The sequence below is a fragment of the Armigeres subalbatus genome, chromosome 2 (assembly GCF_024139115.2).
Source record: "Armigeres subalbatus isolate Guangzhou_Male chromosome 2, GZ_Asu_2, whole genome shotgun sequence".
NCBI classification, from domain to species: Eukaryota; Metazoa; Arthropoda; class Insecta; order Diptera; family Culicidae; genus Armigeres; species Armigeres subalbatus.
In genome coordinates, this window is record NC_085140.1 from 150129967 (window position 1) to 150156496 (window position 26530).

At 43.8% G+C, this 26530-nt stretch overlaps 1 protein-coding gene across 1 annotated transcript; it reads left to right on the top strand.

Annotated features, from left to right (window-relative positions):
* The first annotated feature begins 24577 nt into the window (after positions 1-24577).
* On the top strand, positions 24578-25845 carry LOC134215266 (thymidylate kinase). Its single transcript, XM_062694488.1, has 2 exons — positions 24578-24885; positions 24948-25845. Exons 1-2 carry the CDS (start codon positions 24675-24677, stop codon positions 25493-25495), a joined length of 759 nt encoding a protein of 252 aa, XP_062550472.1. The 5' UTR covers positions 24578-24674; the 3' UTR covers positions 25496-25845.
* The last annotated feature ends 685 nt before the right edge of the window (positions 25846-26530 follow it).

Consider the following 26530-nt stretch of genomic DNA (forward strand, 5'->3'; position numbering starts at 1 on the left):
AGGCGGAATATGTATGCCTATCAAACTGGTGGTGAAGGAAGACGAGGAATGCTACGCTCTCAGGGGTACCGATTACGCTCGAAGGAATATCAACGGTAACCAAATGGCAGAGGGAGGGACAACTCGGCTAAGGGAAGGTGGACCCATCGCCTACTCCCAAGTGTTTTTTCTTCCTAAACAATGGAGGGGGAATCTGCTCAACAGACATCCTGGGTTGACCAGGAAGTGCGGGGTTAGGGATCACCGAGGGAGGCAGGACTACATCCCCGACCCGCTAAACCGTTTCCATTGCCGCCAAGCCCATAGTCCCTTCGGTACAACCAGAAAGTAATGCTTCAAAGGGGGGCCAGTGCACAACACACCCTCGAGGTTAGCTGCGTGTCCTTGCAGCACCGAACATCGTAACTCGCTTTTTTAGAAGAACACCATGGTATCGTGCCAGCGCGTTGACGGCTTCCAGGTGGCCTTACCACGCCCTATGTCCTCGGAAGGTGGGTAGGGTCGACTTCGCGCCTGCTTTCCTCTGCACGACTGGTATCAAGAATGATGATGCCGCGTGCACCCCAAATTGACCTTTCTGCGATAGGGCCTATTCGCCAGCACACAGAGGGACTTGCCGACGCGAGGCCTACGCCTGCCCCAGCCTTGACGAGGACCCCTTTCCGTCCTCGGGCTCGGAACCCGCCCGGTTGCCCGACGCCGCGAAAGCGACGATACCATGTTGTTCTTCGCGCGGCCACTTGTTCGATAAAAGGATCGAGTTCGACCACAGAGCACGGTATGACCCATGAAGCCGACTCCGATCCCTTGCACCACCTCTTATTTGCGCCTGAACTAGCCATCCTTGAGTCCACGCGCCACCTTCTGTGTAGCTCCGAGACGATTTGGGCGATAGCCGATAAAACGGCGTTCCAGCCAACTTCATCTTTACACATCCTCCGAACTAGGTTGTCCGGGGTAGTGTCCAGACCACAAGTGGCAAGCATGTGGTCACGCATTGCGCGAAAACGTGAGCACACGAACAACACGTGTTCCGCCGTTTCCTCTAAACCTGCGCACACCAAACACTCGGGCGAGGCCGAGCAAGCCAGCTGCGTTACCTGCACTTTGATTTGGCAGCACGCTTAAACGCTGGGGTGCTTGCTGTTCACAGCTTTGCTGGAACAAATCAAACAATTGGGAGGGTTCGTGCAGCATTGTGCCTTATGTCCCTCCAATCCGCAGCGTCGGCAGAGATTGCTTCTGTCAGGGCCTTTGCAGTCCCATTGCTTGTGCCCCGGTTCCAGGCACTTGAAGCAAACTTCGGGTTGCTCGTATATGCGCACAGGGCATACCGACCATCCCACCTTGACGCTCCCTAACTTGACTACCGTGGAGGCGTCCGCTGCAGATAGCCGAACCAATGCTACCTGCATCCCTGCCGGACCTTTCCGTAGCCGAACGGCTGCGGTGGGCGTCTCCACTTCACACTGTGCCGTGACGAGCTCTTCGGCTTCGGTGATCTCGTCCAGGTATTTAACCCTTAGATTCACCTCCGTCGTGAGTGCCCTCACCTTGACCGTCTCGCCTAGGACTTACTCGCCTACAACTTCTTGTAGGCGGCGCCCTTTTGCGAGACGTCCCGCTTCAGCTCGAGTATCATCTCGCCCAACCGGGTACGTCTTATTCGACGTACGTCGGAGCCGAGTTCACCGAGCTTGACGTCACTCCTCATCGCCTTCAAAACATCCGAGTACTTAGCCTCGTCCGCCGTGATGACTAGGGCATCGCCCCTGGAGCGATTGGCGCCTACCCTAGACTTCTTGCTACCCTCATTCGCCTGGGCCTTCTTTTCGGCCCTTGACGTCTTCGGTTTCCTCTTGTTCTTGACCAGGGTCCAGGAGGCGTCATCTCCCTCTATTTCCCTGGTCTGGTGCGGCTGAGAACTTTCAGCCTGCCGTAACCCCTTACCACCGTCTTGCCTGAGTGGACGGATCTTTCCAGGTCCTTCCTCCCCCGGTTTTGGAGGTACCTGACCGGGGTTCAGCTTCCCAGCCCCACTACCCTTGTTTGGGGTAGTAACCCTCCGAGTTTTGGAGCGGACTCCAGGAGATCATCCCCAAAGACTGTCTCCCGCGTTTTGTGTCTGCTCCGTTGGAGTAGTCACCCCGACGTACCCGCAAATACTTGAGCCTCAGTCTGGGTAGACTTTGGCACCACCGTCTTAGCTGGCACGCCTTCGGTCGATTCGACCTTGCCTGAGTCCGCAAATCCTTGGGTCTCAGTCTGGGTAGACCTCGACTCCACCGATTTCACGGGTTTACACTTGGCCGTCCCGACCGCCCTCTCCAGCTTGGCGTCCAGCATCGACTTTCGAAGTTTCTGCAAGCTCCTCTTGAGGTCCTTGCTGATATTATGCTTCGATGACGCAAAGTCGATGATGGCATCCAGCTGTTCCGTCGCCACCTCGAAGGCCGAAAGCCCATCGCGTTTGCGGTTCATCGCAAGTGTGTATTCAAGGATTAGCAGACCTCATAGAGAGCTAAACTTTGGCTTGACCCAGTTCTTAACAGGTCACGGATGCTTCAAGTGGTACTCACACAGGTTCGGACACTGTGTAGACACTGTGGACACTGCGGGCTTCTCCTGCCTGTTCGCAATGCCCAGACGTGACAGAAACGGCTGAACACATCCTGTTCACATGTCCCCGGTTTATCGGAGACGAGCCAGCCTCGGGCTAAAAGTCTCCTTAATAAAGAAACAAAAAAAAAATGTCCCAGGTTCGAAACGGAGAGGAGTGCGATGTTAGAACTTACGGAACGGACACTACCACCGATAACAACGTCAGAAAAATGTGCCAGAACCCAGAACAGTGGACAGCGGTCGCAAGAGCGACGTCCAGGATAGCCGACATCCTACAACGAAGTTGGCGCATAGAGCAGTAGCAGGCAGCCTTTACAGATAGCGGACCATGAGTACTCCGCCGCGGAAGTGGTGAATATATATGTCGACAAAGAATGGGAATGCCAGCGCCAGCTACCACGCGTAGCCGCAGAATGTGGTGGAACGGCCGGTTTCGGAGGAGCTCCCGCTTTCAGGGAACTTCTCGTCGGAGTAGGTTAGATCCGCCGTCGGGACTATCCGACGGATGGGTTCACTCATGGAAACACTGGGGAAGGTCTCCCGCACATTTTTCGAATGCAATCCGGATGTTTTGGATTATAAAAAGAACGGTAAACGCCGTCCGGAACCAAATGTTTACAAAATGCGGGGACTTTTTCAGTGTTTTTTTCTCGTCGTTCATTCCGAAAATGCGACCGATGTTCCGGGCCAGGGACAAATCGATCTGGATGGGTTCACTCATGGAAACACTGGGGAAGGTCTCCGCACATTTTCGAATGCAATTCGGATGTTTTGGATTATAAAAAGAACGGGAAACGCCGTTCGGAACAAAATGTTTACAAAATGCGGGGGACTTTTTTCAGTTTTTTTTTCTCGTCGTTCATTCCGAAAATGCGACCGATGTTCCGGGCCAGGGACAAATCGATCTAGATGGGTTCACTCATGGAAACACTGGGGAAGGTCTCCCGCACATTTTCCGAATGCAATCCGGATGTTTTGGATTATAAAAAGAACGGGAAACGCCGTCCTCAACAAAATGTTTACAAAATACGGGGGACTTTTTTCAGATTTTTTTCTCGTCGTTCATTCGGAAAATGCGACCGATGTTCCGGGCCAGGGACAAATCGACCTGGATGGGTTCACTCATGGAAAGACTGGGGAAGGTCTCCCGCACATTTTCCGAATGCAATCCGGATGTTTTGTATTATAAAAAGAACGGGAAACGCCGTCCGTACCCAAATGTTTGCTGTACGCGGGGTTTTTTTTTTTTTTTTTTTTTCTCGTCGTTCATTCCGAAAATGCGACCGATGTTCCGGGCCAGGGACAAATCAATCTGGATGGGTTCACTCATGGAAACACTGGGAAGGTCTCCGAACATTTTTCGAATGCAATCCGGATGTTTTGGATTATAAAAGAACGGGAAACGCCGTCCGGAACAAAATGTTTACAAAATGCGGGGACTTTTTTCAGTGTTTTTTTCTCGTCGTTCATTCCGAAAATGCGACCGATGTTCCGGGCCAGGGACAAATCGATCTGGATGGGTTCACTCATGGAAACACTGGGGAAGGTCTCCCGCACATTTTTCGAATGCAATCCGGATGTTTTGGATTATAAAAAGAACGGGAAACGCCGTCCGGAACAAAATGTTTACAAAATACGGGGGACTTTTTTCAGATTTTTTTCTCGTTCATTCCGAAAATGCGACCGATGTTCCGGGCCAGGGACAAATCGACCTGGATGGGTTCACTCATGGAAAGACTGGGGAAGGTCCTCCGCACATTTTTCGAATGCAATCCGTATGTTTTGGATTATAAAAAGAACGGGAAACGCCGTCCGCAACAAAATATTTACAAAGAGCGGGAGACGTTTTTCAGATATATTGCTCGTAGCTCAGTCCGAAACGGCGACCGAAGTTCCGGGCCAGGGACACATCGATCTGGCTGGATGGGTTCACTCATGGAAACACTGGGGAAGGTCTCCCGCACATTTTCCGAATGCAAGCCGGATGTTTTGGATTATAAAAATAACGGGAAACGCCGTCCGCAACAAAATATTTACAAAATGCAGGGGACTTTTTTCAGGTTTTTTTCTCGTCGTTCATTCCGAAAATGCGACCGATGTTCTGGGTCGGGGACAAACCGACTTGGATTGGTTCTCTTATGGGAAGTCTGGGGAAGGTCTCCGGCACATTTTTCGAATGCAATCCGGATGTTTTGGATTATAAAAAGAACGGGAAACGCCGTCCGGAACAAAATGTTTACAAAATGCGGGGGACTTTTTTCAGATTTTTTTCTCGTCGTTCATTCCCAAAATGCGACCGATGCTTCCTTCCAGGGACAAATCGATCTGGTTGGGTTCACTCATGGAAAGACTGGGGAAGGTCTCCCGCACATTTTCCGAATGCAATCCGGATGGTTTGGATTATAAAAAACGAGAAACGCCGTCCGGAACAAAATGTTTACAAAATGCGGGGACTTTTTCAGTTTTTTTTTTCTCGTCGTTCATTCCGAAAATGCGACCGATGTTCCGGGCCAGGGACAAATCGATCTGGATGGGTTCACTCATGGAAACACTGGGGAAGGTCTCCCGCACATTTTTCGAATGCAATCCGGATGTTTTGGATTATAAAAAGAACGGGAAACGCCGTCCGGAACAAAATGTTTACAAAATACGGGGACTTTTTTCAGATTTTTTCTCGTCGTTCATTCCGAAAATGCGACCGATGTTCCGGGCCAGGGACAAATCAATCTGGATGGGTTCACTCATGGAAACACTGGGGAAGGTCTCCCGCACATTTTTCGAATGCAATCCGGATGTTTTGGATTATAAAAAGAACGGGAAACGCCGTCCGGAACAAAATGTTTACAAAATGCGGGGGACTTTTTTCAGTTTTTTTTTCTCGTCGTTCATTCCGAAAATGCGACCGATGTTCCGGGCCAGGGACAAATCGATCTGGATGGGTTCACTCATGGAAACACTGGGGAAGGTCTCCCACATATTTTTCGAATGCAATCCGGATGTTTTGGATTATAAAAAGAACGGGAAACGCCGTCCGGAACAAAATGTTTACAAAATACGGGGGACTTTTTTCAGATTTTTTTCTCGTCGTTCATTCCGAAAATGCGACCGATGTTCCGGGCCAGGGACAAATCGATCTGGATGGGTTCACTCATGGAAACACTGGGGAAGGTCTCCCGCACATTTTTCGAATGCAATCCGGATGTTTTGGATTATAAAAAGAACGGGAAACGCCGTCCGCAACAAAATATTTACAAAATGCGGGGTACTTTTTCCAGATTTTTTTCTCGTCGTTCATTCCGAAAATGCGACCGATGTTCCGGGCCAGGGACAAATCGATCTGGCTGGATGGGTTCACTCATGGAAACACTGGGGAAGGGCCCCCGCACATCTTCCCACTGCCCTCACGCGGCTTTGTATTATACTAAGAACGGGAAACGCCGTCCGCAACAAAATATTTACAAAATGCAGGGGACTTTTTTCAGATTTTTTCTCGTCGTTCATTCCGAAAATGCGACCGATGTTCCGGGCCAGGGACAAACCGACCTGGATTGGTTCACTCATGGAAAGACAGGGGAAGGTCTCCCGCACATTTTCCGAATGCAATCCGGATGTTTTGGATTATAAAAAGAATGGGAAACGCCGTCCGGAACCAAATGTTTACAAAATGTCTGGGACTTTTTTCAGATTTTTTTCTCGTCGTTCATTCCCAAAATGCGACCGATGTTTCCTTCCAGGGACAAATCGATCTGGTTGGGTTCACTCATGGAAAGACTGGGGAAGGTCTCCGCACATTTTTCGAATGCAATCCGGATGTTTTGGATTATAAAAGAACGGGAAACGCCGTCCGCAACAAAATATTTACAAAATGCGGGGGACTTTTTTCAGATTTTTTTCTCGTCGTTCATTCCGAAAATGCGACCGATGTTCCGGGCCAGGGACACATCGATCTGGTTTGGCTCACTCATGGAAAGACTGGGGAAGGTCCACTGACCGGTACCCAGGTGCATATGTGGATGCGAGCGAGGTTGGTGACCTCGACCTAGTGTCTTACACAGTTTTATGCGCTTACATCAATTTTTGAAAATAGTCCTAAGAATAAAACTCAGGTTGGGTATTTAAATCTACAATTGAATGAATTTTCCACTGACCGGTATCCAGGTGCATATGTGGATGCAGGCGAGGTTGGTGACCTCGACCTAGTGTCTTACACAGTTTTATGCGCTTACATCAATTTTTGAAAATAGTCCTAAGAATAAAACTCAGGTTGGGTATTTAAATCTACAATTGAATGAATTTTCCACTGACCAGTACCCAGGTGCACATGTGGATGCGAGCGAGGTTGGTGACCTCGACCTAGTGTCTTACACAGTTTTATGCGCTTACATCAATTTTTGAAAATAGTCCTAAGAATAAAACTCAGGTTGGGTATTTAAATCTACAATTGAATGAATTTTCCACTGACCAGTACCCAGGTGCACATGTGGATGCGAGCGAGGTTGGTGACCTCGACCTAGTGTCTTACACAGTTTTATGCGCTTACATCAATTTTTGAAAATAGTCCTAAGAATAAAACTCAGGTTGGGTATTTAAATCTACAATTGAATGAATTTTCCACTGACCGGTATCCAGGTGCATATGTGGATGCAGGCGAGGTTGGTGACCTCGACCTAGTGTCTTACACAGTTTTATGCGCTTACATCAATTTTTGAAAATAGTCCTAAGAATAAAACTCAGGTTGGGTATTTAAATCTACAATTGAATGAATTTTCCACTGACCAGTACCCAGATGCACATGTGGATGCGAGCGAGGTTGGTGACCTCGACCTAGTGTCTTACACAGTTTTATGCGCTTACATCAATTTTTGAAAATAGTCCTAAGAATAAAACTCAGGTCCCAACCTTAATATAAATCTACAATTGAATGAATTTTCCACTGACCAGTACCCAGGTGCATATGTGGATGCGAGCGAGGTTGGTGACCTCGACCTAATGTCTTACACAGTTTTATGCGCTAACATCAATTTTTGAAAATAGTCCTAAGAATAAAACTCAGGTTGGGTATTTAAATCTACAATTGAATGAATTTTCCACTGACCGGTACCCAGGTGCATATGTGGATGCAGGCGAGGTTGGTGACCTCGACCTAATGTCTTACACAGTTTTATGCGCTAACATCAATTTTTGAAAATAGTCCTAAGAATAAAACTCAGGTTGGGTATTTAAATCTACAATTGAATGAATTTTCCACTGACCAGTACCCAGGTGCATATGTGGATGCGAGCGAGGTTGGTGACCTCGACCTAGTGTCTTACACAGTTTTATGCGCTAACATCAATTTTTGAAAATAGTCCTAAGAATAAAACTCAGGTTGGGTATTTAAATCTACAATTGAATGAATTTTCCACTGACCGGTACCCAGGTGCATATGTGGATGCAGGCGAGGTTGGTGACCTCGACCTAATGTCCTACACAGTTTTATGCGCTAACATCATTTTTTGAAAATAGTCCTAAGAATAAAACTCAGGTTCCAACCTTAATATAAATCTACAATTGAGTGAATTTTCCACTGACCAGTACCCAGGTGCACATGTGGATGCTATCGAGGTTGGTGACCTCGACCTAGTGTCTTACACAGTTTTATGCGCTTACATCAATTTTGAAAATAGTCCTAAGAATAAAACTCAGGTTGGGTATTTAAATCTACAATTGAATGAATTTTCCACTGACCAGTACCCAGGTGCATATGTGGATGCGAGCGAGGTTGGTGACCTCGACCTAGTGTCTTACACAGTTTTATGCGCTAACATCAATTTTTGAAAATAGTCCTAAGAATAAAACTCAGGTTGGGTATTTAAATCTACAATTGAATGAATTTTCCACTGACCAGTACCCAGGTGCATATGTGGATGCAGGCGAGGTTGGTGACCTCGACCTAGTGTCTTACACAGTTTTATGCGCTAACATCAATTTTTGAAAATAGTCCTAAGAATAAAACTCAGGTTGGGTATTTAAATCTACAATTGAATGAATTTTCCACTGACCGGTACCCAGGTGCATATGTGGATGCAGGCGAGGTTGGTGACCTCGACCTAATGTCTTACACAGTTTTATGCGCTTACATCAATTTTTGAAAATAGTCCTAAGAATAAAACTCAGGTCCCAACCTTAATATAAATCTACAATTGAATGAATTTTCCACTGACCAGTACCCAGGTGCACATGTGGATGCGAGCGAGGTTGGTGACCTCGACCTAGTGTCTTACACAGTTTTATGCGCTTACATCAATTTTTGAAAATAGTCCTAAGAATAAAATTGAGGTTGGGTATTTAAATCTACAATTGAATGAATTTTCCACTGACCGGTACCCAGGTGCACATGTGGATGCGAGCGAGGTTGGTGACCTCGACCTAGTGTCTTACACAGTTTTATGCGCTTACATCAATTTTTGAAAATAGTCCTAAGAATAAAACTCAGGTCCCAACCTTAATTTAAATCTACAATTGAATGAATTTTCCACTGACCAGTACCCAGGTGCACATGTGGATGCGAGCGAGGTTGGTGACCTCGACCTAGTGTCTTACACAGTTTTATGCGCTTACATGAATTTTGAAAATAGTCCTAAGAATAAAACTCAGGTTGGGTATTTAAATCTACAATTGAATGAATTTTCCACTGACCGGTACCCAGGTGCATATGTGGATGCAGGCGAGGTTGGTGACCTCGACCTAGTGTCTTACACAGTTTTATGCGCTTACATGAATTTTTGAAAATAGTCCTAAGAATAAAACTCAGGTTGGGTATTTAAATCTACAATTGAATGAATTTTCCACTGACCAGTACCCAGGTGCACATGTGGATGCGAGCGAGGTTGGTGACCTCGACCTAGTGTCTTACACAGTTTTATGCGCTTACATCAATTTTTGAAAATAGTCCTAAGAATAAAACTCAGGTCCCAACCTTAATATAAATCTACAATTGAATGAATTTTCCACTGACCAGTACCCAGATGCACATGTGGATGCGAGCGAGGTTGGTGACCTCGACCTAGTGTCTTACACAGTTTTATGCGCTTACATCAATTTTGAAAATAGTCCTAAGAATAAAACTCAGGTTGGGTATTTAAATCTACAATTGAATGAATTTTCCACTGACCGGTACCCAGGTGCATATGTGGATGCAGGCGAGGTTGGTGACCTCGACCTAGTGTCTTACACAGTTTTATGCGCTTACATCAATTTTTGAAAATAGTCCTAAGAATAAAACTCAGGTTGGGTATTTAAATCTACAATTGAATGAATTTTCCACTGACCAGTACCCAGGTGCACATGTGGATGCGAGCGAGGTTGGTGACCTCGACCTAGTGTCTTACACAGTTTTATGCGCTTACATCAATTTTTGAAAATAGTCCTAAGAATAAAACTCAGGTCCCAACCTTAATATAAATCTACAATTGAATGAATTTTCCACTGACCAGTACCCAGATGCACATGTGGATGCGAGCGAGGTTGGTGACCTCGACCTAGTGTCTTACACAGTTTTATGCGCTTACATCAATTTTTGAAAATAGTCCTAAGAATAAAATTCAGGTTGGGTATTTAAATCTACAATTGAATGAATTTTCCACTGACCGGTACCCAGGTGCATATGTGGATGCAGGCGAGGTTGGTGACCTCGACCTAGTGTCTTACACAGTTTTATGCGCTTACATCAATTTTTGAAAATAGTCCTAAGAATAAAACTCAGGTCCCAACCTTAATATAAATCTACAATTGAATGAATTTTCCACTGACCAGTACCCAGGTGCACATGTGGATGCGAGCGAGGTTGGTGACCTCGACCTAGTGTCTTACACAGTTTTATGCGCTTACATCAATTTTTGAAAATAGTCCTAAGAATAAAACTCAGGTCCCAACCTTAATTTAAATCTACAATTGAATGAATTTTCCACTGACCAGTACCCAGGTGCACATGTGGATGCGAGCGAGGTTGGTGACCTCGACCTAGTGTCTTACACAGTTTTATGCGCTTACATCAATTTTTGAAAATAGTCCTAAGAATAAAACTCAGGTCCCAACCTTAATTTAAATCTACAATTGAATGAATTTTCCACTGACCAGTACCCAGGTGCACATGTGGATGCGAGCGAGGTTGGTGACCTCGACCTAGTGTCTTACACAGTTTTATGCGCTTACATCAATTTTTGAAAATAGTCCTAAGAATAAAACTCAGGTCCCAACCTTAATTTAAATCTACAATTGAATGAATTTTCCACTGACCAGTACCCAAGTGCACATGTGGATGCGAGCGAGGTTGGTGACCTCGACCTAGTGTCTTACACAGTTTTATGCGCTTACATCAATTTTTGAAAATAGTCCTAAGAATAAAATTCAGGTTGGGTATTTAAATCTACAATTGAATGAATTTTCCACTGACCAGTACCCAGGTGCATATGTGGATGCAGGCGAGGTTGGTGACCTCGACCTAATGTCTTACACAGTTTTATGCGCTAACATCAATTTTTGAAAATAGTCCTAAGAATAAAACTCAGGTTGGGTATTTAAATCTACAATTGAATGAATTTTCCACTGACCAGTACCCAGGTGCATATGTGGATGCGAGCGAGGTTGGTGACCTCGACCTAGTGTCTTACACAGTTTTATGCGCTAACATCAATTTTTGAAAATAGTCCTAAGAATAAAACTCAGGTTGGGTATTTAAATCTACAATTGAATGAATTTTCCACTGACCGGTACCCAGGTGCATATGTGGATGCAGGCGAGGTTGGTGACCTCGACCTAATGTCTTACACAGTTTTATGCGCTAACATCAATTTTTGAAAATAGTCCTAAGAATAAAACTCAGGTTGGGTATTTAAATCTACAATTGAATGAATTTTCCACTGACCAGTACCCAGGTGCACATGTGGATGCGAGCGAGGTTGGTGACCTCGACCTAGTGTCTTACACAGTTTTATGCGCTTACATCAATTTTTGAAAATAGTCCTAAGAATAAAACTCAGGTTGGGTATTTAAATCTACAATTGAATGAATTTTCCACTGACCAGTACCCAGGTGCACATGTGGATGCGAGCGAGGTTGGTGACCTCGACCTAGTGTCTTACACAGTTTTATGCGCTTACATCAATTTTGAAAATAGTCCTAAGAATAAAATTGAGGTTGGGTATTTAAATCTACAATTGAATGAATTTTCCACTGACCGGTACCCAGGTGCACATGTGGATGCGAGCGAGGTTGGTGACCTCGACCTGAGTGTCTTACACAGTTTTATGCGCTTACATCAATTTTTGAAAATAGTCCTAAGAATAAAACTCAGGTCCCAACCTTAATTTAAATCTACAATTGAATGAATTTTCCACTGACCAGTACCCAGGTGCACATGTGGATGCGAGCGAGGTTGGTGACCTCGACCTAGTGTCTTACACAGTTTTATGCGCTTACATCAATTTTTGAAAATAGTCCTAAGAATAAAACTCAGGTCCCAACCTTAATTTAAATCTACAATTGAATGAATTTTCCACTGACCAGTACCCAGGTGCACATGTGGATGCGAGCGAGGTTGGTGACCTCGACCTAGTGTCTTACACAGTTTTATGCGCTTACATCAATTTTTGAAAATAGTCCTAAGAATAAAACTCAGGTTGGGTATTTAAATCTACAATTGAATGAATTTTCCACTGACCAGTACCCAGGTGCACATGTGGATGCGAGCGAGGTTGGTGACCTCGACCTAGTGTCTTACACAGTTTTATGCGCTTACATCAATTTTTGAAAATAGTCCTAAGAATAAAACTCAGGTTGGGTATTTAAATCTACAATTGAATGAATTTTCCACTGACCAGTACCCAGGTGCACATGTGGATGCGAGCGAGGTTGGTGACCTCGACCTAGTGTCTTACACAGTTTTATGCGCTTACATCAATTTTTGAAAATAGTCCTAAGAATAAAATTGAGGTTGGGTATTTAAATCTACAATTGAATGAATTTTCCACTGACCGGTACCCAGGTGCATATGTGGATGCAGGCGAGGTTGGTGACCTCGACCTAATGTCTTACACAGTTTTATGCGCTAACATCAATTTTTGAAAATAGTCCTAAGAATAAAACTCAGGTTGGGTATTTAAATCTACAATTGAATGAATTTTCCACTGACCAGTACCCAGGTGCACATGTGGATGCGAGCGAGGTTGGTGACCTCGACCTAGTGTCTTACACAGTTTTATGCGCTTACATCAATTTTGAAAATAGTCCTAAGAATAAAATTGAGGTTGGGTATTTAAATCTACAATTGAATGAATTTTCCACTGACCGGTACCCAGGTGCACATGTGGATGCGAGCGAGGTTGGTGACCTCGACCTAGTGTCTTACACAGTTTTATGCGCTTACATCAATTTTTGAAAATAGTCCTAAGAATAAAACTCAGGTCCCAACCTTAATTTAAATCTACAATTGAATGAATTTTCCACTGACCAGTACCCAGGTGCACATGTGGATGCGAGCGAGGTTGGTGACCTCGACCTAGTGTCTTACACAGTTTTATGCGCTTACATCAATTTTTGAAAATAGTCCTAAGAATAAAACTCAGGTCCCAACCTTAATTTAAATCTACAATTGAATGAATTTTCCACTGACCAGTACCCAGGTGCACATGTGGATGCGAGCGAGGTTGGTGACCTCGACCTAGTGTCTTACACAGTTTTATGCGCTTACATCAATTTTGAAAATAGTCCTAAGAATAAAACTCAGGTCCCAACCTTAATTTAAATCTACAATTGAATGAATTTTCCACTGACCAGTACCCAGGTGCACATGTGGATGCGAGCGAGGTTGGTGACCTCGACCTAGTGTCTTACACAGTTTTATGCGCTTACATCAATTTTTGAAAATAGTCCTAAGAATAAAATTCAGGTTGGGTATTTAAATCTACAATTGAATGAATTTTCCACTGACCGGTACCCAGGTGCATATGTGGATGCAGGCGAGGTTGGTGACCTCGACCTAGTGTCTTACACAGTTTTATGCGCTAACATCAATTTTTGAAAATAGTCCTAAGAATAAAACTCAGGTTGGGTATTTAAATCTACAATTGAATGAATTTTCCACTGACCAGTACCCAGGTGCACATGTGGATGCGAGCGAGGTTGGTGACCTCGACCTAGTGTCTTACACAGTTTTATGCGCTTACATCAATTTTTGAAAATAGTCCTAAGAATAAAACTCAGGTTGGGTATTTAAATATACAATTGAATGAATTTTCCACTGACCGGTACCCAGGTGCATATGTGGATGCAGGCGAGGTTGGTGACCTCGACCTAGTGTCTTACACAGTTTTATGCGCTTACATCAATTTTTGAAAATAGTCCTAAGAATAAAACTCAGGTTGGGTATTTAAATATACAATTGAATGAATTTTCCACTGACCGGTACCCAGGTGCATATGTGGATGCAGGCGAGGTTGGTGACCTCGACCTAGTGTCTTATACAGTTTTATGCGCTTACATCAATTTTTGAAAATAGTCCTAAGAATAAAACTCAGGTCCCAACCTTAATTTAAATCTACAATTGAATGAATTTTCCACTGACCGGTACCCAGGTGCATATGTGGATGCGAGCGAGGTTGGTGACCTCGACTTAATGTCTTATACAGTTTTATGCGCTTACATCAATTTTTGAAAATAGTCCTAAGAATAAAACTCAGGTTGGATATTTAAATATACAATTGAATGAATTTTCCACTGACCGGTACCCAGGTGCATATGTGGATGCGAGCGAGGTTGGTGACCTCGACCTAGTGTCTTACACAGTTTTATGCGCTTACACCAATTTTTGAAAAAAAGAGGTGAGCCAGCCAAGGGCGAAAAACCTCTATAATAAAGAAAAAAAAAAAAAAAAATTTTGAAAATAGTCCTAAGAATAAAACTCAGGTTGGGTATTTAAATCTACAATTGAATGAATTTTCCACTGACCAGTACCCAGGTGCAGATGTGGGTGCGAGCGAGGTTGGTGACCTCGACCTAGTGTCTTACACAGTTTTATGCGCTTACATCAATTTTTGAAAATAGTCCTAAGAATAAAACTCAGGTCCCAACCTTAATTTAAATCTACAATTGAATGAATTTTCCACTGACCAGTACCCAGGTGCACATGTGGATGCGAGCGAGGTTGGTGACCTCGACTTAATGTCTTATACAGTTTTATGCGCTTACATCAATTTTTGAAAATAGTCCTAAGAATAAAACTCAGGTTGGGTATTTAAATCTACAATTGAATGAATTTTCCACTGACCGGTACCCAGGTGCATATGTGGCTGCAGGCGAGGTTGGTGACCTCGACCTAGTGTCTTATACAGTTTTATGCGCTTACATCAATTTTTGAAAATAGTCCTAAGAATAAAACTCAGGTTGGGTATTTAAATCTACAATTGAATGAATTTTCCACTGACCGGTATCCAGGTGCATATGTGGATGCAGGCGAGGTTGGTGACCTCGACCTAGTGTCTTACACAGTTTTATGCGCTTACATCAATTTTTGAAAATAGTCCTAAGAATAAAACTCAGGTTGGGTATTTAAATCTACAATTGAATGAATTTTCCACTGACCAGTACCCAGGTGCATATGTGGATGCGAGGCAGGTTGGTGACCTCGACCTAGTGTCTTACACAGTTTTATGCGCTTACATCAATTTTTGAAAATAGTCCTAAGAATAAAACTCAGGTCCCAACCTTAATTATTATATTATTATTATCTTTATTTGGGAGATTTTCAGCCGGAGACTGGTTCATCTCCATAGGAGAAGAGGGCGACAAGCCCTCCCGGGCAGTAATAGTATACATAGGTTTAAGTCAACTTATTATATAGTATCATATACATCTGTTGAGTAGCCTTGGAGTGGTTGGGAGGATGGATGTTGTTATCCGAAATGTTCCATATTCGTTGTCGATGTTAAATGTGTTCGTAGAGATTTATGTCTTTCAGGTAATCCATAAGCCTTGCGATACTACTTGGATCGTTGCCGAGAGCACAACGGATATTGTCAGTTATGCCATGTAACGTGCGAGCTTGCTGATGTTGGGGCAGTCGATGATAAAATGCTCCACTGAGTATAACACATTGCAGGCTGGACAAGTTTTGAGGAATGGTCTTTCATTTACCATGCTATGGGATACTCTTGTGTGGCCGGTTCTGAGTCGCGACAAAATTGTTTGGTCACGTTGTTTTCGGATCATCCCATTGTGAAGTATCAAATTTAACTTTCCGAATAAACAGGTTCCGTGAGTTATGCCAGGTTAATGCCCACGACATTCTAAATGAATTAGTAATCCATCGTTTCAAATCCTGTCCAGGAATTTCGTTTGTATGAAGATGTTCGTCCCTACCAGCCGCTGCTAGGCGGTCCGCCTCGTCGTTGCCGTGAATCCCGCAGTGCCCGGGGATCCACATAAATACCGTGTCGGGGAGTGCTTGTGATTGAATAGCTTGTATCCACGGATGACAAGACACGTCTGAGGCTAGCGCTCCAATGACGCTAGCTGAATCAGTTAGCACGAGAATGGGTTTCGGAGATGGAATTGTACAAGCGGTAAGAATTGCTGCGGCCTCTGCTGAAAAAATAGAGCACGGATCCGGAAGGCGCAAAGATCGGCTGATATTAGTGTCGCTAATACCGATACCCACTCGATTATGAGTCTTGGAACCATCTGTGTATCGATGTATGTAGTCTCGATATTTGGTCCGGAGTAATTCAGTTACAGATTTTGTAAGTGCTGGTGAATTGTCTCCCGCTCGAAATTTGTTTTTAATAGTTGTTTCTAACTTCAAGCGAGGTAGGTTCCAACACCTGGCTCCATTCCAATGGACCCCGGCCACTGATGGGAGCACCTGGTTGACGTGTCTCTGTAGGAGTCGGTTCGCCTCGTCGAGGAGAAAGACTCTTTCACTGGAAGGTGCAGTTTTCTCTAGGAAACTGATTGTTCTTTTGCAGACGGTTTCTTCGACAACATGTTGGAATGGCAGTTTACCACTTTCTATACAGGCCGCATCGGCGGGCGTTGACGGCAGTAAACCGGAAGTAATGCGAATAGATTGATTGTAAACGGGAGCAAGTATGGAGACCATTGCGTCAATTGAGGTACATGTGATTTCTATACCGAAGAGTAGCCTACTGTTGATAATTGCTTCCGCAACGTGGAGGCGGGTGGTACGGTTACTTGTATGATGACGTTTTGATAGGGTGCGTAGAAGGTTTAACCGGGTTTGACAATTTTTCTTGATCTCCTTGAAGTGTTTGATGAGGCTTAAATGACGATCCAGATGAATTCCCAATACCCGAACAGAGTTTTTCATTGGGATTGCTTGTCCGTTGGCGAGCGCCACAGAACGAATTGGTCGATGACGAGATGTGCAAATATGCATTATAGCGCTTTTTTGAGGTGATAGTTGAAATCCAGCTTTGTCTGCCCACTTGGTAACAGCGTTTACAGATGCTTGTAGTTTTCGGCGAAGAGCCTTCTCAGTGTAGCCAGCCACTACGATCAATATATCGTCCGCATACACGAAAATATATATTTCTTTCGGGAGGTTCATAAAAACTCCGTTCATTGCTATCAGAAAGATAGTCACAGCAATTACGGAGCCTTGTGGCACGCCTGTTTCTTCCGGAAAAGTGTTCGAACGATAGTTGCCGATACACACTTGGAAAGTTCTATTACGAAGAAAATTTCGAAGGAAATGAAGAATATGTCCAGATAAACCCCAGTTTGAGAGCTGATTGATTACACCTGGGGTCCATGCCCTATTATAGGCTTTCGCTAGGTCTAATGTGGCTAACTCGACATGCTGTTCCTTCACTTTGGCATCCTGAAGCACTTGCGCTAGGGTCGAAAAATAGGTGCCTGTGCCATGTCCTGGTCGGAAGGCATGCTGTCGGTGGTCGAGGTGGTCGTTGGATTCCAGAAAATGGACCAATCGGCGGTTCACCATTCTTTCCATGACTTTGCTTATACAGCATGTCAAAGAGATTGGTCGAAAATCTGCAGGTGTTTTTACGGCAGAACCATGTTTTGGAATGGGGATAATAAGACTGTGATTCCAATCATGTGGCAATGTGTTATTGGACCATTCATTGTTCAGCACACGCAAGAGGGTTGTTTTAGCGGACGGAGTAAGACGTTTTAACATTGGATAGCCTATTTCGTCGACCCCTGCCGATTTTCCTTTACATTTGACAAGGGCCAATTCTAGCTCGAACAAACGGAACGGCTCGTTGATTGGTTGATGTGTTGTATCTTCCGGAATGTACAGTTTATCAAGAGTGCTGGTTGATGATTCGTTGTGTTTCTTGAATGCGCAGCTGTACTGGTCGAAAGCCGAAATAGTGGCGAAATAATCACCCAGTACATGGGCAATGACAGAGGGATCTCTAGTGAGGACGCCATCGTGATATAGAGCTATGCCTCGGGTTTTTCGCTTTCCGCTAAGAGCATTAACCCTGTTCCATAATTCGGATGATGATTGGTTAAAGTTAATTCCATCTAAAAGTTCTCCCAGCTTTCGCTTTTAGCATCGCGTATCACTTGTCGGCATTCGTTTCGCATTGCTCTGTAATGGGCTTTAGCTGCCTCTTTCTCAGGATGGTTATCAGGAAGACGTTTCATGGCCCGAAGGGCTTTTCTCCTGGCCTTGGTTGCTTGTTTTGTTTTGGTGACCACCAGTGAAGAGCTCTTCTGCCTGGAGTAGGACTGGATTTCAGGATAGAAGCGACGGCTGCCTGATGGACTGCTTTTACAAAGCTCGACAAATCATCTTGTTCGGATGTTGCTAGAGACCCGTCAATGTTTGTTTGAAAAGAGGCCCAGTCCGCTTGCTCGTATAGCCATCGTGGGCGGCGAGATGTTTCTGGTGGATGTTCGTGAAGGGATATCGATATTGGGTGATGGTCGCTGCCGTGTGGATCTTCATCCACATTCCAAAGTAGCCGACTAACAATGTTCGAGCTGGCCAGAGAGACGTCCACAGTTGTCTCGTGTTGGCCACTTCTAAAGGTGATAGATCCATCGTTCAGTGGTATTAGGTCCAATGTTTCCGCAACTTCCATAAGGGTGAAACCTCGTGCATTGGTACTGGGACTACCCCATGCAACGTGGTGTCCGTTCATGTCCCCAAGCATCAATATCGGATCTGGTATAGGATTCAAAAATCCAAGAAGTTGGTTCTTCAAGTCTGGTAATTTGCCACATGGGAGGTATGCACAGACGATTGACACAGGGAACGGGTATTCTAATTTAACGGCGATTATAGGTAGGTCGGTGTTCACTTGTATTGTGGAGAAAGGGATCGATTGCAGAACTCCGATAGCAACCGAATGGTATACATTTGTATTGGTTTTGTATACCCAAGTGTATCGTCCTCCTAACATTCGATTCATCTTGTTTACGTCGGTACGGTGGACTTCTTGTATTGCTAGCACAATAGGTGGATTGTCACGGATGAGGTATTCTAGATCACTGATGTTATTATGGAAGCCGTTTATATTCCATTGAAGCACGAGCCTTGAACGTTTCTCGGGGCCAACGGGCGGCGATATGTAGGACGTTCCAGTATTCGTGCGATGACTCTGGTTGTCGGAAAATGCGGGGCCGGGAGCAGAAGAGCTACTGGCAACAGGGACCGCGGCGGGTCCATAACGAAGAAATTGAACTCGATCATATTCGGCGGCATTGGAGATGTAAACGTGGAATGATTCATTGTTGGATTGAGGAGAGTTTAGTCCCTCAAGGTCTTTAATCGGTGGTTCTGTAACGTTACTAAAAGATGGCTTGTCTACCGCGTCGTCTCGGTCGTTCTGGCGTGTCTGGTTATCTGTAATGGTGGGATGTCCAGTATTTTTCTCCTTTGTTGCTGGCTGGCAGTTAAGTGGGTGTTTGGGATACATTTTTATTTCTTTTTCTCACGTTCCTGATCTTCTCTGCTGTAGTCCAAGGAATACTGGACGGTGTTCGATGCTATTCTGACATGCTCCCGTCGCCGTTTGGCGAAGAGATGTTTGCGCTACTATTGCAGTTTGGGGTGGAGAGTTTATGTTTAGGCTTGCCGTATGCATCATCGGAGTCTGTCTCGGAATGATCTCTCTTAGGGTTTTCTCCACCGAGGATTGGTGGGATGAGATTGGGCTGGTGTCACTTAGATACATGGGTGTTTCCTTCCATTCGTTATCTTTCTGTTTCTTCTTGTCCTTATTTTGGTTTTCGTTTGGTTCTGGCTTTGCTGTGTTGCTCCTGAAGCGCTTGGGTGCTGGAAAGGCTTTGGAAAGTGTAGACTTCTCTTTCTTTTATTTGAAGTTGGCACTCGAGATTAGCAACTTTTCTACTAAATCTTCAATTGTACCATGTTTGCGGACCATTTCCATGCAGGAACTATTTTGAGCTGTTGCTTCAAGAGTACGAATTCTCTCGTCCTTTTGCTTCATTTCTAGGGTCATTGCATCAACTTTTTGTAAAAGTTCGGCGGTCCTTGTGCTTCTGCCAGACTGTTCACAATTGCTTCCTAGAGTAGATTCAAGAATTTCTATTTGCTTGTTTTTCTTCTCCATCTCCCTTTGAAGAAGGTTCATCTGGGAAGAAAGGTCTGCGATCTGCTGGTCCTTGCCTGCGGTGGTGATTCTCGAAAAAGTGTTTTGGCTGTTCGCCTGTTCGAATTGCCGTCTAGCTGCTTGGTACGAGATGCCGCGGTTGACACGAATTTTCTGGATCTCATTTTCTTGATAATACACTGGACATTTCCGGCTGGAAAGTGAGTGACTATACCTATCGCACCGCTTGCAGTAATTTTCTAATCCGCATGGGCTGTCTCTATCGATATCATGGTCTTTTGAGCAAGTTCCACAGATTGGACGTGTTTCCTGACATCGCTTACTAGTATGCCCGAAGCTCCAGCAATTGTAGCATTGCATTGGAGCCGGGTAGTAAGGACGCGTCTTACATCGGATGTAACCGAAGTCGATATGCGGTGGAATAATAGTACCTGCAATCGTCAGTATTAGAGTGGGTGTGTTCGTTCTCGTGTTCCCTATTCGCTTGGTTATACGCCGAATATCACGAATACCCTGATCTGCCAGTTCTTCCTTTAGAATATCATCGGTGATATCAATTACCTCCCTACAGTTCACTACACACCGACAGATATTTAGAGTGGGGTGTTCACTAACTTTAACGTTGGTACCGTCGATCAAAGTTGTCAGACTCAATAGCTGTTTAACTTGGTTTGTACTACGGATCTTCAAAGCGTAACTGGTACCTTGCTTGCCTTCGGGAAAGGCACCGTCTATATTTGTGCCCACACATTTCTCGATTGTTTTGCGAATGACGAAAGGATCCTTTGGCAGTATTCCTTCAACGGCTTGCATGCGGAGAACTTGAATAGGCCCTTTTGTTCCATCCTTGTCCATGTATGCTGGTAGTAATGCTCCGGCGTAATCGTTGTCAAAGAAGACCGTCGTTGATCCACCTCCTGGATCCCCGATTGGAGGAAAAGGATCCGGAGCCCACTCCATCGTGGGCAGCCCGGATTACAAAATGCTAGTATGCACTTATAACTTGCTATACACACTTCACGTTTGTAGGAGAAAGAATGTCAAGTGCTTCACTGTGCGGCTTCGGCAGCGGCGGGTGACCGATAAAGAAAACAATGCCCGCGTCGAAAAGAATCGCTTTATATGGTGACTCAACAACGCCGGGACACTGTAACGCACTCGAACCGTGTCGTTGTACACCGGTAATTAAATTATACGACCTAGATTCGGTACTTTTCCGAAAAAATTCTACGATGATAAAGTAAACAAACGCGCACGCGGAAAGTGGCCTCAACAATCGAGGCCAACCTTAATTTAAATCTACAATTGAATGAATTTTCCACTGACCAGTACCCAGGTGCACATGTGGATGCGAGCGAGGTTGGTGACCTCGACCTAGTGTCTTACACAGTTTTATGCGCTTACATCAATTTTTGAAAATAGTCCTAAGCGTAAGACTACGCGTGTGAATTTAAGTCTACAATTGAATGAATTTTCCACTGACCAGTACCCAGGTGCATATGTGGATGCAGGCGAGGTTGGTGACCTCGACCTAGTGTCTTACACAGTTTTATGCGCTAACATCAATTTTTGAAAATAGTCCTAAGAATAAAACTCAGGTTGGGTATTTAAATCTACAATTGAATGAATTTTCCACTGACCGGTACCCAGGTGCATATGTGGATGCAGGCGAGGTTGGTGACCTCGACCTAATGTCTTACACAGTTTTATGCGCTAACATCAATTTTTGAAAATAGTCCTAAGAATAAAACTCAGGTTGGGTATTTAAATCTACAATTGAATGAATTTTCCACTGACCAGTACCCAGGTGCATATGTGGATGCGAGCGAGGTTGGTGACCTCGACCTAGTGTCTTACACAGTTTTATGCGCTTACATCAATTTTTGAAAATAGTCCTAAGAATAAAACTCAGGTTGGGTATTTAAATCTACAATTGAATGAATTTTCCACTGACCAGTACCCAGGTGCACATGTGGATGCGAGCGAGGTTGGTGACCTCGACCTAGTGTCTTACACAGTTTTATGCGCTTACATCAATTTTTGAAAATAGTCCTAAGAATAAAACTCAGGTTGTGTATTTAAATCTACAATTGAATGAATTTTCCACTGACCGGTACCCAGGTGCATATGTGGATGCAAGCGAGGTTGGTGACCTCGACCTAGTGTCTTACACAGTTTTATGCGCTTACATCAATTTTTGAAAATAGTCCTAAGAATAAAATTCAGGTTGGGTATTTAAATCTACAATTGAATGAATTTTCCACTGACCGGTACCCAGGTGCACATGTGGATGCGAGCGAGGTTGGTGACCTCGACCTAGTGTCTTACACAGTTTTATGCGCTTACATCAATTTTTGAAAATAGTCCTAAGAATAAAACTCAGGTTGGGTATTTAAATCTACAATTGAATGAATTTTCCACTGACCAGTACCCAGGTGCACATGTGGATGCGAGCGAGGTTGGTGACCTCGACCTAGTGTCTTATACAGTTTTATGCGCTTACATCAATTTTTGAAAATAGTCCTAAGAATAAAACTCAGGTTGGGTATTTAAATCTACAATTGAATGAATTTTCCACTGACCGGTACCCAGGTGCATATGTGGATGCGAGCGAGGTTGGTGACCTCGACCTAGTGTCTTATACAGTTTTATGCGCTTACATCAATTTTTGAAAATAGTCCTAAGAATAAAACTCAGGTTGGGTATTTAAATCTACAATAATTGAATGAAATTTCCACTGACCTCCTGCGTTGTTCTCGAGTGAACTCCATACGCTTATTGCTTCCATCGGTGGCGACGATCTACAGTGACTGCTCGTTCAGATACTTCCAGGCACACTCCAATCGGTCTGCCACGGTTGCTAGTGGTGGCCATACTCGGCAAAACACCCAAATAATCCCCCGCAGATCCATGATTGTGTTGCAAACATCCGTCGTTTCAATGTTGGCTCGAAGTTTCTGTCATTATCTTCTCGTAGAATTCCGTTTTGCTGCTAAGCAAAGGATTTTTCCTGCAGAAATCTTACTAATTCTCGCAGCTGCTGCCGTTCGGTATCTGCCGTATTGAATCGTTCTTCATTTTTTAAAACAATTTGTCACGGAAGCGATTCCAATCCTGAACTGATTTGACTTTCATATTACCTATTTTCTTTTCTTAATCACACGCGGGGAACCGTTTATTTATGAAATCTCTCGCTGCTCCTCCCCTGGGTGAGACGGATTTCGAACTGCAAGTGCTGGAATTTGCTGAGACCAACATCTTAACCGGAACTATTTTGGTTTTTTGGTCGTAGGTATTTTTACAGGGTGGTGCTGTATTACTAACCTTTCCCATGTTCCGTAGCAGATTTGTAAGTTTTTGTGCTTTCTGACCGGGTTATACACACCAGGCACCTGCGAAATACCTGCTGAAATTAGACACTACGAAATATCACAAAAAAAAACCGCCGTTAAAAAAATTCTCTAGACTGCGGTGCAACGTTTTTTTTTAAGTTACGATTTTTATATATAAACAACAATTCGGAAATTCAAATTGCTGCACGAACGATTAAAAACAAAAAGTTCTCACATACACCAATGTACATCAGTGTAAGATTTACAAAATGACAGAAAAACGATAAGTTATGCAGAATCCGAGTATGGGCGCCTGACGGCGCCCGAAAACTCGGAGCTGTCAAATTTTTTATGGGGGCTGATCGAAATTGACCAGTGCAAGATGACGTAGGTTGACAGTTCACAGAGCTTGTTTACAGGGACTTAGTCTCTGGAGCAGCTTTCGGAAAAACTGCTTTGCGATTGATTAAGAATATTGATGTCTTTCGTGATTGATTTATGGTAGGAATTAAAGCATATCACTAGAATATTCGGATCAAAATGATTTTGAGCGAAAATTACGGATTTTTATTTCCGGCTGATCGATTTTAATTCTAACACCTTGTAAACAAGCTCTGTGAACTGTCAAATAAGTGAGGTTAGGTCAAGATCTTGCATTGGTCTATTTTGAGTGGACGGCTCGGTCTTTGTTTTGGTAAATTTGCATGTAAACCATCATCATTTCGTCATCATCATCATCATTTCATTTCATTTTCGCAAATGTTCCTTGTAAAATGTAAATATTAGTGTTTGGTCTCCTGTCATTTGAGCTTTCATAAAATGGCTTATTGAGTTGGGTTTTTTATTCCTTTTTGTGTTCATGGTACCATGAAAAGTTAATATCTTTTTTCGATCCAAATTGCTCAGCTCTGTCTAGCTCTGTTGGTACAAGATATCTCTTTCACTCTCCAGACGGTCATCGGAAGAGTGAAAGGGAAAACTGTTGATTCAGCAAAAATTAGCTCGATCACCGCGTGAGGGTTTGACGTTTTGTTGATCACCCACCCACCCGGCACCCGTGCAACAATCAAAAATCGAAAACAAAAAACAGGAGCTTCTTTTTGGTATCATTCATATGGCTCACCGGGCTCACCAACACGCGAAACGAATCTTCTTTTACCGCCAAAACGAAATCAGTACTCGTTCAAACCACGGAATTTCACGTTATAAAGCGAATATCTTCCGAAGTTTGTTCTCTACAATGTCCGTAATGCAAAAAAGAGGTGCCCTGATAGTGTTAGAAGGTTGTGACCGTGCCGGCAAGACAACACAATGCAAAAGGATAGGTAAGTAAACGGAAACATCCTTGGTGCAAAAATCGAAATCTGATTTCCTGTAACATTTCCAGTGGAATCCCTCACACGATCGGGTTACAAAGTCAAATTTATGAACTTCCCGGATAGAACGACACAGTGTGGAGCATTGATCAATTCCTATTTGACCAATAAAGACAATTTTACCGACGAAGGAATTCATCTGCTCTTTACGCTCAACCGATGGGAAGCAAAGCTCGAGATGGAACAGTTGTTGCAGAGTGGGGTTTCGTTGGTTGTCGATCGCTACTCGTATTCCGGGGTGGCATTTAGTGCGGCCAAGGGTTTAAACATGGACTGGTGCAAGGGGCCGGAAGCCGGTCTTATCAAACCGGATCTCGTTTTGCTGCTCACGTTGACGGCGGAGGCCATGGCCAAACGTGGCGGTTTCGGTAATGAACGATACGAAGTGCCCACACTACAGAAAAAGGTTATGGAGAAGTTCCACACATTGAAGGACGATAGTTATTGGAGAGTGATCGATGCTGACAAAAAGGAAGACACTTTGACCACGGAGCTTTGCGAAATGGTCATGGAATCGATTGCGTTGTGTGGTACCAAACCGCTAAGGACACTTTGGTGATTTAGAATAATTGGGTCAGCCTTGATGTATAAAGCAATGGATTTTTATCACCGCAAATTAAGTGGTATTGAACTTGGTCGAGTAATTTTGTGTATCATACCAAATAAACAGTTGTTTTATATTTTGGCTTTCCTGTAAGATGTATGAGGCATTTAAATTTGTTAGATAAAAGTAGAAATAAGATTCTATAATCATAGTTGCTCAACCTCTTTCAAACGACAAAGTTCAAAAGAATTTAGACTTTCTTTATTTTCGTTACTTAATTCAATATAAATACAGTAATACCCCGATTTTATCACCCCCTGGTGAGTTTTGGGGTGATAAAATAGGAAATGTGACAAATTCAGAAATTTTTTATTTCGGTTTTTTAATTCGTTTTACAAATGGTCGGGGTTCAGCCAAACCGCACCAAGCGGCTTTTCGACTGACTTGTGATATTTTGTTCGTGAAGGACAACGGAAATAGTTTCATATCAATTTAAACGTACATTTGCAGTAGGATATCCTCAGTTATGGGGTTGAGGGATATCCGATACGATTTACGATCAATTAAATCTGCTAAACGAAAGTTTGAGTAGAAAAATTGGTAAATTTTCATTGGCGCTTTGTGCGTTTTGGCTGAACCCCGACCAAATATGAATTAGTTTATGCCTTGGAAAGGTAAAATTATAGATAGTGGAATATATAGATGAGCGAAGATAAATCCTCTGTCTCCAAACGAACTGTTAAACGCACGGTGTGTTTGTCCGAAGAGGCTTATTTTCAAAAAATCAGTATCTCTAAAACACTACACGAAAGTATAGGTTTTCCTCTTTCACGTTAGTGCATTTTTAAAATGTTCTATCGGGGGTCATTTTTCCATACACTTTTGTCATCTCCGATTTCAATGGAAACGTTAAGGACTGTGACGTCATATGCGCGTTTGCACGGGCAAAAAAATCGACTCAGCCATGCTTTCGCTCATCTATAGATTCTACTCTGCATATAACATATTGAGTTCTCCAAGCACAATTTCTCGCACACTAACGTCACTGTA